The sequence below is a fragment of the Delphinus delphis genome, chromosome 4 (genome assembly GCF_949987515.2).
Source record: "Delphinus delphis chromosome 4, mDelDel1.2, whole genome shotgun sequence".
Taxonomy (NCBI): Eukaryota; Metazoa; Chordata; class Mammalia; order Artiodactyla; family Delphinidae; genus Delphinus; species Delphinus delphis.
The window spans coordinates 108,023,575-108,036,888 of record NC_082686.1 but is presented as its reverse complement, the minus strand read 5'-3'; the positions used below and the strand labels follow the sequence as shown (position 1 = coordinate 108,036,888).

Genomic DNA, 13,314 nt, shown 5'->3' with positions numbered 1-13,314 from the left:
GACAGCCTTCAGAATGGGAGAAAATATTTGCAAATGAAGCAACTGACAAAGGATTAATCTCCAAAATTTACAAGCAGCTCATGCAGTTCAATAACAAAAAAACAACCCAATCCAAAAATGGGCAGAAGACCTAAACAGACATTTCTCCAAAGAAGATATACAGATTGCCAACAAACACATGAAAGAATGCTCAACATCATTAATCATTAGAGAAATGCAAATCAAAACTACAATGAGATATCATCTCACACTGGTCAGAATGGCCATCATCAAAAAATCTATAAACAGTAAATGCTGGAGAGGGTGTGGAGAAAAGGGAACACTCTTGCACTGCTGGTGCAAATGTGAATTGGTACAGCCACTATGGAGAACAGTTTCGAGATTCCTTAAAAAACTACAAATAGAACTACCCTATGACCCAGCAATCCCACTACTGGGCATATACCCTGAGAAAACCATAATTCAAAAAGAGTCATATACCAAAATGTTCATTGCAGCTCTGTTTACAATAGCCAGGAGATGGCAGCAACCTAAGTGTCCATCATCGGATGAATGGATAAAGAAGATGTGGCACATGTATACAATGGAATATTACTCAGCCACAAAAAGAAACGAAATTGAGCTATTTGTAGTGAGGTCGATAGACCTAGAGTCTGTCATACAGAGTGAAGTAAGTCAGAAAGAGAAAAACAAATACTGTATGCTAACACATATATATGGAATCTAAGAAAAAAAAAATGTCATGAAGAACCTAGGGGTGAGAGGGGAATAAAGACACAGACCTACTAGAGAATGGAGTTGAGGATATGGGGAGGGGGAAGGGTAGCTGTGACAAAGTGAGAGAGTGACATGGACATATATACACTACCAAATGTAAAATAGATAGTTAGTGGGAAACAGCTGCATAGCACAGGTAGATCAGCTCAGTGGTTTTTGACCGCCTAGAGGGGTGGGATAGGGAGGGTGGGTGGGAGGGTGACGCAAGAGGGAAGAGATATGGGAACATATGTATATGTATAACTGATTCACTTTTTTATAAAGCAGAAACTAACACACCATTGTAAAGCATTTATACTCCAATAAAGATGTTAAAAAAAAAAAGGTGTTATGATTCATGTCTGGAATGGAATTCAAAACAGGTACCTATTCTACTTGAAAATTTCATTCCTACAACTTAATTTGGGAATAAGTGGTCAGAACTGCCATCTCTCTCCCTCTGTCTCTCTGTCTCTGTCTCTGTCTCTGTCTCTCTCTCTCGCTCTCTCTCTCTCTCTCTCTCTATATATATATATATATATATATATTTATATTTATCACATTGACACAGCCACAGTGTGTGTTCTCCTCACCCTAGCCAATCTCTGGGAAGACTGACCTTCTGCTCTCCAGCTAATCAAATTCATGTCCCAGGCAAAGTCCCGCAGTCTATGAGGGCTGCCTGGGCATCCATGAGCTCTTTGAGGTCCAGCCTCCATGTAAGCTATTTTGTATCCCAGCAACAAGCAGTCAGGTACCTAACAGGCATTCAGTAGAAGTGTAGGGAAATGAGGAACTTTCTCTAGCCTCCTGTAATCACTCCCCTGCTTATTAACTCTAGTGTACTTGGTGTCGGTACCACTCATTTAAACACTAATGTACCTCTGACATTGTTCATTAGCCTCTTTAAGACTGATTGTTTTATCCTTCCCATCCAGGCTGCCAGTTCCTTGAGGAGAAGGATAGTGCTATATTTTTTTCTCCATATTTCTCTCTAATGCTTAGTACAGAGATGGTGCTCATAAATATTGTTGATTTAAACACAGTTCCTTTTTGCTTGACAGCAGTTTCTGTTGGAAACCAGTTTAGAGAACTGATTGTGCAGAAGGCACAATTTTATTGTAAGTACATCTATTAAAAAAACTGTCTGACTTCTGTGCATTTCAAATGGAGAGAGAAATTGTTATCAGCCAGTTGGTGCTTAGTTTGGTTCAACCACATTTACTGAGGAGTTGCTTTGCACCTACTACTGAACCAGGCAGTGTTCCTGCCTCACAGGAACATTCTGAGATGACAGGAGGTGTCTTGCTGCCTACCCTTGCCCTGGGGATAATGCTTGTCCTCACCAATGGGTCATAGATGACCAGCGGGCAGTGTACACAGTTCCAGCCACCTGGCCTGGACCTTCCTGGATGGTGACTTGGACCTGCAGCTTACCTAGTGCAGACCCCTTCTGGGTGGTGCCAAATTGCTGCCTCTTCGCCCATCCTTCACCCTCCTTTGGGAGCCAGAAGAGATTTGGCAGTGAGTTAGGTGACTTGACTCTGAAAAGTCTGCATTGTGTCTTTTCAGTAAACTTCAAAGTTATTGGCTTAAGAAGTAATGTGCAAAGGGGAAATAAACGCTGGTAAGGCTAATAACAGGGATTTCAAGCTGTGATTTAACAAACCAGTCACAGAGTATTCACGTGTTCATTCACTGGCATGTTCCGTGGCAGGAGCACCCCCGTCCTGCCTTCCCCCGGTTCCAACTGTTGTGCCGCCGCGGGATTTGGTCTGAGCCTGGGCAGAGCCCCCCTTTAAGAGCAGCTCTCCAGATTCTATCACAGCAAGAGTCTGCTGGAAGTGATTCTTGCCTTCGCGTCGCACACAAAGGCGAGGAGCTCTTTAAAGGGACCTTCCTGCTCCTGCGTGCAGCTGCTAACCCGTGTTGGTGCGGACACAATGACCCAGGCTTCCGCCTGAAAATGAGTGGGGAGGGGTCTTGAGGAGCCCCCACGACCTCCCGGAGTGGGGCAGGGAGGGAGCTGACAGCCGGAGTGGCTGGAGACCACCGGTCCCCAGGGAGCGGCTTGCGATTAGCTGCTTCTTGGGATGCTCAGAGCGCCAGTAGAGCATCCTGCCTGTGGTCCAGAGGGTGCTGGCGGCGCATCTTGCGGTATGCCTGCGTGGATTTGAGCCATCGCCCAGAGGCGAGCCCGCATTCAGGCACCGCGGACAGGCTCCTGGCAGGGCTGCGTTCAGTCAGCACAAATGCTTAGCTCCAGGCGTCTGCCCAAGCCTCCCGACTACATGGATTTGGCTGTTTAATCAACCGAGATTACTGCCCGGGAAGATTTGCCAGTCTGATCCGCGCTCCAGCTGCTGTGACAACTTCAGGGCTAGCTGTTTACTTCTCTCGGTGCCTGGGACTCTGTCCTGCACCGCAGTCACTGCTGCCACTTTCCCTGGCTCTGAAGTCAGCTGCAAGGACTCCCCGGCCCCGAGGAAGGGGGAGCAAGGAGGGGTTAAAAGACAAGCAGACCCTCCCAACTGCTCGACCTCTCTTGACTGCTTGTGTTCCGGGGTTCTGAGAGGGACCGTGCACTGCCCGGGGAAGCAATGCAAGTCTCCATAGCCTGCACAGAGCATAATTTGAAGAGTCGGAATGGCGAGGAGCGACTTCTGAGCAAGCAGAGCTCCACCGCCCCCAATGTGGTGAACGCAGCCCGGGCCAAATTCCGCACGGTCGCTATCATCGCACGCAGCCTGGGGACCTTCACCCCTCAGCATCACATCTCTCTCAAAGAGTCCACCGCAAAGCAGACTGGCATGAAATATAGGTATGGATGTAAGATTCTCTCTCTCCTGGGTTTCCGTGTTCTATACAGGTACAGTGGAGACAGTTCAGTGGTTTTGAAAAGTGACTTACTCATTGGTGGGCTGCTTAATTTAGAATTCTCAGGTGTCTTTAAAATAGCTCCTTAGGAAAACCCAAGGTGGTTGTGTTGTGTTGTGTATGTATAGGATTTAAAAACTGTGGCCCATTTTGTATATTTTAAAGTGTTATGAATACCTTGGGAGCCATATGACTTCCAGTCTGCAGAGAATAACACAGCTGCTGGAAACTGGTATTGAGATCAGGGCAGCTTTTCAAGAGCAAATGTGCTTGTCCTATTTTATGGTATAGACTGTAGTTTCTGTGATTATACTATTAAAAATAGTTTCTATCTAGTACTGTATAATTTATCTTTTGAAAGCCCAAGGTAACAAATGGTATGAAAGCTTTTAAGGAAGTTTTGTTGCAGGGAAGAAACACCTATAATGGTAAGTTAGTTTGAACACTGACATACTTAAACCTAAATTACTGCTTGAAATACAATGCAGACCTTGTTGTGAAATATGGAGAAAAAGTCAATTGTTGTAATACCGCTGGTTTCTTCATACATTTTTAAGCTCCCTCTTCCTCTATGTTGCTTTCTAGAGTTGGAAATCTTCCTGGTAATGGTTGATATTCTCTTTAATAGGGAATGACTGAAATTCGATAAGTAGAAAATTCCATTATTCAATTCTGTGACTCCTGCCTCCTTATTGTATCTGCTTTGTGCTGAGTCTCCCTGACTTTATTTCTTTAAAACTACTGTGCTTCTAGTCTCTAAAGGTCTTTGCGTATGTAGAGAAGAGCTTATGGTGCATCTCCCAAAGGCTTTGGTGACTCTGGTTTGCAGATATGACTTTGTCCATTATTTATATTTAACTATTCCTCATCTTTGTTAGGAACCAGGTTTTAGGATATAAGGAACTTAATGCAATTAAAATAAGGCACACCTAAGACTATGTTTCCCATGTGAGGTTTCTGAAATAAGCATTCAAACCAATTTCTATAAAAGTTGTCCTTGAAAAAGTTTCTTTGCGGAGTTAAGAGGAAACTTTAACAGGAAATCTCATTGAAAAACACCAAGCACTATTGTTTTGGTATATTTTTGAGCCATTAAGAAAGAAAGCCATGAATGGGGTGGATGGACCCACTAAAAATTATAGCTAAAGCTCTTTGCCCCAACTGCAGTACGATGCAAGCAGCTGACTCCAGGCAATTCCTTGAAGTGTTATCAGTGTGAGAACCTCTGCTTTTCTTGATATTTCCATGGTGGAGAATGGGACCCCATGACAGGTTGGTAACTAGGACTGCAATCTCGAATGCATTGGCATTTTCTATTGCTGCTTCTGTGGCACACACCCAGCCCCTGCCCCGTGGCCATGGCGTTGCTCTGCATGCAGTTCAGCTGGCCAGATGGAGATGGAGAGGAGCTGCCGCCTTCCCGGGCAGGGCCCCTGGGAATGAGACACTCAGGGTTAAGGCAAATCACAGAGGTGGTTTGAACTGTGGCCTCCAGCAGACCTTGAGCTTTCTTTTTGTAAACCAGAAGGAATAAAAAGTAACACCCTTAATTTCTTGTGGCAGAGTTTCATACTTGCTTGTGGATCAGTGTATTGGAAGAGTTTGGTCTTATAAAGGCAGGAGATTTCCATTAAGTTTTTTCTGGTAATACAGCTCAGCTCAGATTAGATGGTAATTATCTCTCTTTACCAAAAGCTCAGTGTGTAAGATTCACTTGGGCATCTTTCATTACTGACAACTAAAGACAGCTCTTTTCTGACAAAAAGCTAGCCATCTGCAGTCTTCAGGATAACTTGAATTATTTGTTGTTTATGGTGACTGGACAAGGTGCCTTGTTTCCACTCCCCCTCTTATTCTGAATTGTTCCATTGATGACAGGCCGGTGGCTTTGTGTGTTTGTGTAAGTGTGACTTAACCCCTTTCTCTTTCAATTTCAAATTCTACTTAGAGTGACCTTTAGGAAAGAGATTAGGAGGTTATACCAAATGTACACTAAGACTTTCTTAGGGTTGGAGAAAGAAAGAGAGAAAGACAGAAGTGGGAGAGAGAGAGACTAACTAATACACTTTATAAAAATGGCAGAAATATTTTTATGAGCTGAGTTATCTTTTTCTTTGACATTGATGTCACTAAAATATAATGTGCATGTAGGGACTATTTATTAATGATAACAAATAGCAAAACATAAAAAATAATGCCATCATGTTGGGGAGGTAATTGGCTTGGGTAAATAATCAGGAGAATGCCTGAAGGAACTAAAATCAGTGGCTAATTGTGTTTACAATAATATTCTCATCCTTGAAAATGATTTCCATATGCATAACTTAATCTGGGATCCATGAATCCTATAGAAAATAAAAAATATAGTCTTCCTGTGTGTATTTTTGAGGAGAGGGTTCATAGCTTTGGTCAGAATTTTAAAAGTGTCTACCACTGAATAATGGTCAAAAAACCGTGTTGTGGAGTGAAGAGGTATTCATTTAGTCAATAAATATTTACTGAACACCTGTTTTGTATCAGGAACCCTATTAAAACTGGGTACAAAAAGGTGCAGAAACCAGACAATGTTTGGGGCTTGCATTCTTGGGAAAACAGACCATGAATAAGAAAACACACAAATACATAATAATTATCTACTATGAGATATTCTTATGAAAGTCATATTTTGGGGGGTCATAGTCATAGCTCAGCCAACCTGTTTGTCCATTTTGAGGTTACCATCTCTGTTTCAGTTCCAGCATTATGGTTGCATCTTGGGTCATGAGTCATTGTGCCCATATTTGCCACCTATTTGCCATCCCAAGGACTTTGTTCAGGTTCCATCCTTGCTGTAGGGTGCTACCTGGCCATTGAGGACCTACTTATAACCCTGATAAATGAGTAGAATGCCTTCTACTCATTTAATACCTTATGATTTTTAAAGCACAGCTCTCATATCATAGCCTGTAATTACCATCCATTAATCAGGAGCTCATGAACTTGGGATTTTAGAAAAAATTAATATACACTTGTATGGAGTATCTGAATTCTGCAAGAATAAAATACTCAAAGCCACTATTACCGTCACATCAGCATTGTGCAAGAATCTTGCATAAAATTAACTATTGTTTCAAGGCTGATGATGAGAACAAGAAATCCCCTAGAACAATCTGCTATTCAAATGTCACTGTCAGAGCAAGAGAACAAGATTCCACCTACCATTTATCTTGGGGACTATCTTGTGTGTAAATAACACAGGACTATTATGTTTCTTATACCTGTGAGGTCCTTTATTTTAGTTTTGCATATATTTTTAATATTAGAGTTCATCATACCGTGTTAGAGTTTGTTGTATACTCTCCGACCATATATGATAGATGTATACATGATATATATATACATGATAGATATCACATAAATGTAAGTACATATGTGAACTTTTTATCCTAAGAAAGCCAAATCACTCAGAACACAGGTTAAGCCAGATTTGTTTGGTTGTTTTTGCTTGTTTGATGGGTGTTTTTTTAAAATAACTTTTTAGAATGATCTAGCTACTAGTGTTGGACATGATCTCAGAGCTTTTGATATTCAGAATTGAGCACATTTGTACTGAGCTACTCCCCTATTCTAAAATTGTTACTTTAGTTCCAGAACAAGTTGAATATCAATGAACCCAATTTCATGAAGAAAAATTTTATCTGTTATATTTATATTATATCAATATAACCTTGTCTTATATAGTTGCATAAAACATGCTTTGAAATTCTTAAGAGAATTATTTACAAAAAGGAAACTGAGCAATAATCTTTAACTCCACTAGAAAACTTCTCTTTTTTTTTTTTTTGGAGTAAATCCACTTACCACTTTTGTCATCATTAAATTTTTTTATTCAAATAATTATAGATCACAGGAATACACACACACACACAAAATGTACAAGGAATTTTGGCATACCCTCAATCATGTTTTCTCCACTGGGAATATCTTGTATAACTATAGCGCAACATCAAATCTAGTAGACTGACATTGGTACAATCCACAGAATTTATTCAGATTTTACCAGTTATACATGTATTCATGTGTGTGTATGTTTCTATGTTTATGTAATTTTACCACATATAGAAGTTTGTGTGACTACCACCACAATGAAACATTAGAATTGCTTCATCACCACAAGGCTCCCTCATACTACCTCTTTATAGCCACATCCACGTACTCCTCCCCAGTCCCTAATCCTCAGCAACTAGTCTCTGATCCATCTCTATAATTTGTTTCAAGAACATTATACAAATGGGATCATACAGTTTATCATATTTTGGGAATTGGCTTTTTTCCATTCTGCATAACTCTCTTAAGACTTATCCAAATTGTGTGTATCAATAGTTCATTCCTCCTTCTTGCTGAGTAGTAGCTCATGGTATGTATGTTTCACAATTTTTTTAACCATTCAGTCACTGAAGAGCAATCAGGTTGTTGTCATCATTAGATAACTTCAGATACAATGTTATTCCCAAATTTCTTCAGTGCCATTCTGTAGCTCAGGGGATAAAATCCAGACACCTAACATGGTACCTGAAGTCCTTCATGGTCTAGCTTCCATCATGCTTTACAGTCACCACTCTTTGTTCTTATCTTATCTCTGTCCACTTGTTTTATCATAAGTACCTACTTGAGAGAGGACTCCTTATAGTACACTGGACCTTCTTGGTTTTTTGTGCGTCTGTATCATTTTCCATGCTGGTCCTTCTACCCTGGAATTCTCCTACCTTACTTGAACCATTAGGCAAACTCCTATGCATCCTCCAAGACCCAACTCTAGCCTAACCTTCTCTGTGAAACCTTCCTTGGCTCCACCCCTTATAGCATTAAATACTTGTTCTTTAGTGCCTCCACTGCATCAGATTCTTACTTCTGATATGGAAATTATTGATTGCATAGTGTTGCTCTTATCCATTTACATCTATATCTTCCCCATTAGTCCGTAGCAGTTTGAGGTTTGGATTTTGCTCATCTCTGTAACCCCAGAGTCTAACCTGGCACGTGGCACATAATAGCTACTCAATAAATGCCTGGAAAATGTATGACTACATATGTGGGACACTATGTGAAATGCTGTGGATACAAAGAGTCCTCTCTTGGGTAGTTCCTCTCTTGGTTGTTTACAGTTTAGTGTGAATAGATATCTACACAAAAAGGTTGCATATGTTAAGTGATACAAAGAAAAACTGTTGCTGTAGTTTGAGGAGCCATCATTCACCAGGGGCTGTAGGAATCAGGGAGAGGTTTCATGAGAAAGATCAGGGAAGCTTAATATTGAGAAAGGAGAAATACCAAGATGAGCAGAAAGGAGGAGGAGAGCAGACAGACTGCAGCAGCGGGAATAGCCTGTCCAAAGACTGTGCCTGCTGTGCTGAGAAATCATGGAGTAGGGCAGAGGGTTCATACAGGGAAGTGGTGAGAGAGCATCTTGTAGAGGCAAAGAGGAGTCAGATATGATACATTGGAGGTCAAGGCAACACAGTAAGATATAAGGTGAGCATCAGCAATGGAAGAACCATTTCAGATTTTTAAACAAGGTATCTGGTCACAAAGTTCTATTAAGGAATTAATCTAGCAGCTGTTAAAAAGAAATCTAAGAGTTGTAAGTTTGAAACAAGAGAATTTATGTTGAATTCCATAACACTCTGTATTTTCCTATAGAGAATCAAGACTACGTAGAAAAGACTCAGACCAGATGCCTTTCCCAGGCTCTTCCTTCCCTAGCCTCTTTATTAAAGCACACGTCTCATCCACCATTCTTTACCTCCCACGAATGGTGGGCAGATTTTGAATCAAAGCAATTGAAGTGAAAGATCAACCTTGTCAGCTGATTACGTAAAAGGCACTGAATGTGTGTGTGTGAGTGAGTGTGTGTGTGTGTGTGTGTGAATTTGCTCGCGAGCCTCCGCATGGGGAAAAGTGGGAGGAAATAGGTGGGCTGAAGAGGAGGAAGGGGAGCAGTGCCAGCTCTGTGGCTGTGTTTCAAATAGAAATATCTGATTTTAGTCCAGAGAAGAGAGCAGCTTGGTTATTTAAAATGTCATTTTCTTGGGTAAAGATTGCCATTGTCATTTTCACTTACACCCATGGGTGTGGGCTTTCCTCTCTTCCTCAAAGCAAAATGGTGAGAATGGGAGGTGGAGAAACCTTCCCGAAAGTTAGTTGCTGATTCAGTCTCATAGAGTTTATTCCACCTCTGCAAAGCATCAGCCAGAAGTCTGGCATCCATGGGATGGTGAGAAAATGGTAGGAGGGGAGGGAGCCTCCTGGAAGTTGTTAGGCAAACGTAGTTCCAGTTCTGCCATTCTGGAAGTGTGTGTGTGCACGATATGTGCATGTGTATGTGTGTGCACACATGCAAGTGAAGGAATCTATCCAAAGTGTTTCCAGAAACAGCTTGTCTTCTAGCTGAGATCTTCAATTGGGTTGCTACAGATGGAGCCCTTAATCCCAAATCCATTCAGTGACCCTCTTTAGAAGTGCGCTCATTTTATAGACATTCTTTTTTTAAAAAAATTTTCTGTAAACATTTGCACTTGTGGTAATTTGAGAAATGTTCTGACAGAAGAAGAAAAAAAGTCCCATTACATTAAAAAGGAAAGTCAGATTCATGTTTCACTTTGATCTTTTAAATTCATTTCATCAAATGCATAGTTTATCATTAGTATATGAATTCATGAACAGATGAGATTTTGGACCAGTGAATCTGATCAAAATATGGGACTCTTGGTTTCTTTGAGTATTCTTCAAAACTTTTTTTTTTTGGAGAGAATACCACTTTATGAGAATTGAATTCACAAGCATTGATTCATACTTTTCCTTATAAGAATTTCAAAGCCATTCTGAGAAATAGTCATCAGAAATAATAAAAAATGATTTGATGTTGCAAATTAATCATGCTGTATGCTTACAAATATTTCTACAACCAGTTTTCCACTCTTTTCAGAATTAGAAAATAGAGTGATGGAGACTGAAGGATTTAAGGCCAAAAAAGTCTTTCAAATTTCCATTTCAATATTCAGAAATTTTAATCCTATGTAATCACTAGAAATAAGTGAGTTAGCAGTGGATGTTGGCATTGAGGAAACTTCAGATTCCATCTAGTTCAGTCACATCACTTTGTACAGAATGACCAGTGCCTTGGTTAGAGTTACTCAAGGAGCTGATGAAAGGGTCAAGGCCAAACTCTGGTCCTGATTCCAAGAGCAGGATTCCTTATGCTCTGTTAGCTTCTATGTTGCAGCTCCTTGATCATGCCCCATTTTTTAACACAGGAAAAAAGCACAGTGCATGAAACACTTCTAGAAGGGACAATTCCTTTCTATACGAATGCACAGTCTGCGGTTCAAGCTTTTATCTCTAGAAGAAGCAAAGCCCTGCTGTGCACTCAGAGAGCCAGACCCGCTTTCTTCATCTGCTGCCGAGTCGTGAGGACCCCAAAGTGCCCCCGCGGCAGCTCTCTACTTGTACATATTCTGAAGCTGGACATAAATTAACTTTCAGATGATAGTGTGCTTGGTGTCACAGTTTCTAAATAAATGGTGTGTCAGAAAGAAATCTACAAGCCCATGGGCACAGATGATCAGACAGGGCTACATATCAACCCTGGATATGAAATGCTCTTTAGGGCATTCAGCACTGAACATACTTCACTCTCCTCCATGCTTTGAGAGATTACTTTGAAAACTTGTTCCTGAGAGTCAGAATCAAAATACATTTAAAAACCCTCCTTGCAGGTTGATTTTCAGTTACTCAGATTGGAAACAAAAACAGAAGCCCAGCAGTGATTTTTTTTTTCTTGGAATTGACAACTAGGGAGGACTCTGAGAGCCCTCGCACAGGCCATCTGGTCCAGCCCTCATGAGAAATCTGTCCTGTTTTTCCAGTTTGCACTGTGCAGCAACTACTTGTAAAGGCCCCTGAAGAAATACTGTGTAATCTCCTTTCACGGCAGTCATGAAAAAAATTTTGGCTTTTCTTTCTAAGAATTAGAATCATTTACTAAGCTCTGAAATCCTCAGAGGAAGAATAAAGTGAGGGCTCTTTGAATTCTTGTCTGTTGTCTGGACCTTAACAAAGTCAGGTTGAAAATGATGATAGAAGATTGAGAGGCAAGAAAGCAAGGGCCCAGCAGTGAGGCAAGAGGGGGAACCCAGTGGTATGCCCGAGGCTCCCAACCTCCTGTTGACACTTGGGGAGGGAGATTTCTTCCCATTCTGGTACCAGCACCTGCTCACCTGGCCTGAGTGTTCTGCTGCTAAACCATCCAAGCGTAAAAAAAAAAAACGTCACCATGAGAAAATTCCTTCTTGCGGTTGACTCAGCTCGTTTCAAGCTGCATTGGAAGCTTCTTGGCCTGTACTCAATTGAAAGGAAAATGAGCTAGCCATAATTTCCTGCCTTGTAAGTCTTCTGCTACTTGAAAACCATTATTATGACTCAACCTTCTAATATCTATGATGGTTCCTCCTAGATTTAATTTTCTGATTCCCAACTGTAATTGTGACTCTCATCTAAACCCTCTATAACATACTACATCTCTTTTAAGTCATCCAGAGCTGGATAAAATTTCAAGAAAAGGTCTAGACTTTTCAGTACAGAATCACAAGATTGCCTTAGAACAGAAACATGCTCTGTCCCCTTGTCTGCATTCCATGGTCATGCTTACTATTTTAGAAGAAAAAAGTCTTTTTTAACATTTTGAGCCAGTCTTTGAAAAAATTGCTCTGAAACATTTTTAAACATTCTAACCTATTTATTTGAATAATGGAGGATCACTCTGCTTATATGTAGCAACTCGTAGGAGATCATCAGCTCTGTACTTTTTAATGGTGACAATTGAAGTCTCTTGGGTTAAAGAAATATGAAAAGTTCAGATCTGGCTTATAGGTTTCAATAGCAGTTGAATATCCAGGTAGAAAAACTAACAGCTTGTAATATGATTGGTTTGCCTTTTGATTCACTCTTACAGAGTTTTTTTTTTAATCGAGCAGGTTTAAATGTAAAGGCAACTGTGCATGGCTAGTTTTATTAACAGAAGATATTTATTGTATTGGTAATCAACATCTTCCAAGACAGTGCTCCTGAAGGGACTTAACTGCAGGAAATTCCAAGCACAGTGTTCTCCATGATGAGTTTGTATCTACTGGAAAGCCCATCTGCTTTGACAGAGCTCTTATATAAGAAAAGTGAGTTTTTCTCTGAAGAACATATGCTATTAAAGCACCCTCTTTTCCATTTCTTTGAAATTAACTTCCACTTTAAACTTGATTTTTATGTTATATGGTTTTTGTTGTTAGTATCTTTGGCCTGAGACCACAGCAACAAGCTCATTATAAAAATCAGTTGAGTAAATAGCATGGCTTTAATGAATACTATTCTCTCTCAATCAGCAAAGAATTCCTCTGAGGCATTTGATGAAAATAGACCTTTTGACTCACTCCTTCTCCATTTTCTACCTCTATATGAACAAGTACTTCTGCATTATGGAGTTTTTGCACTTAATGAAAAGAGTGGACATGCTCAGAAGATGTCTTCGTCTGATTCTAGAGGGTTTTCATCTTGATGGAAAGCATACTTGTTCCATTCTGATGAAGAGAAAATAAACTACTCAAGGAGACTCAAATAGAAAGTGGGAATTGGGAACTTCATGGTTAACATACA

At 40.5% G+C, this 13,314-nt stretch overlaps 1 protein-coding gene across 2 annotated transcripts in view; it reads left to right on the top strand.

Moving 5' to 3' along the window:
• The window catches only part of KCNAB1 (potassium voltage-gated channel subfamily A regulatory beta subunit 1), a 421,013-nt gene that overhangs the window by 156,307 nt on the left and 251,392 nt on the right, over window positions 1-13,314 (top strand). Inside the window, exon 1 of one of the 2 annotated variants that reach the window (XM_060011249.1) lies at window positions 2,638-3,577. The exons of the other annotated variant lie outside the window; for it this stretch is intronic. Coding sequence (XP_059867232.1) covers window positions 3,357-3,577 — 221 coding nt within the window. The 5' untranslated portion in view covers window positions 2,638-3,356. Of the gene's footprint in view, window positions 1-2,637; window positions 3,578-13,314 lie in introns of those variants that run through there. 2 annotated transcript variants of the gene reach the window in all.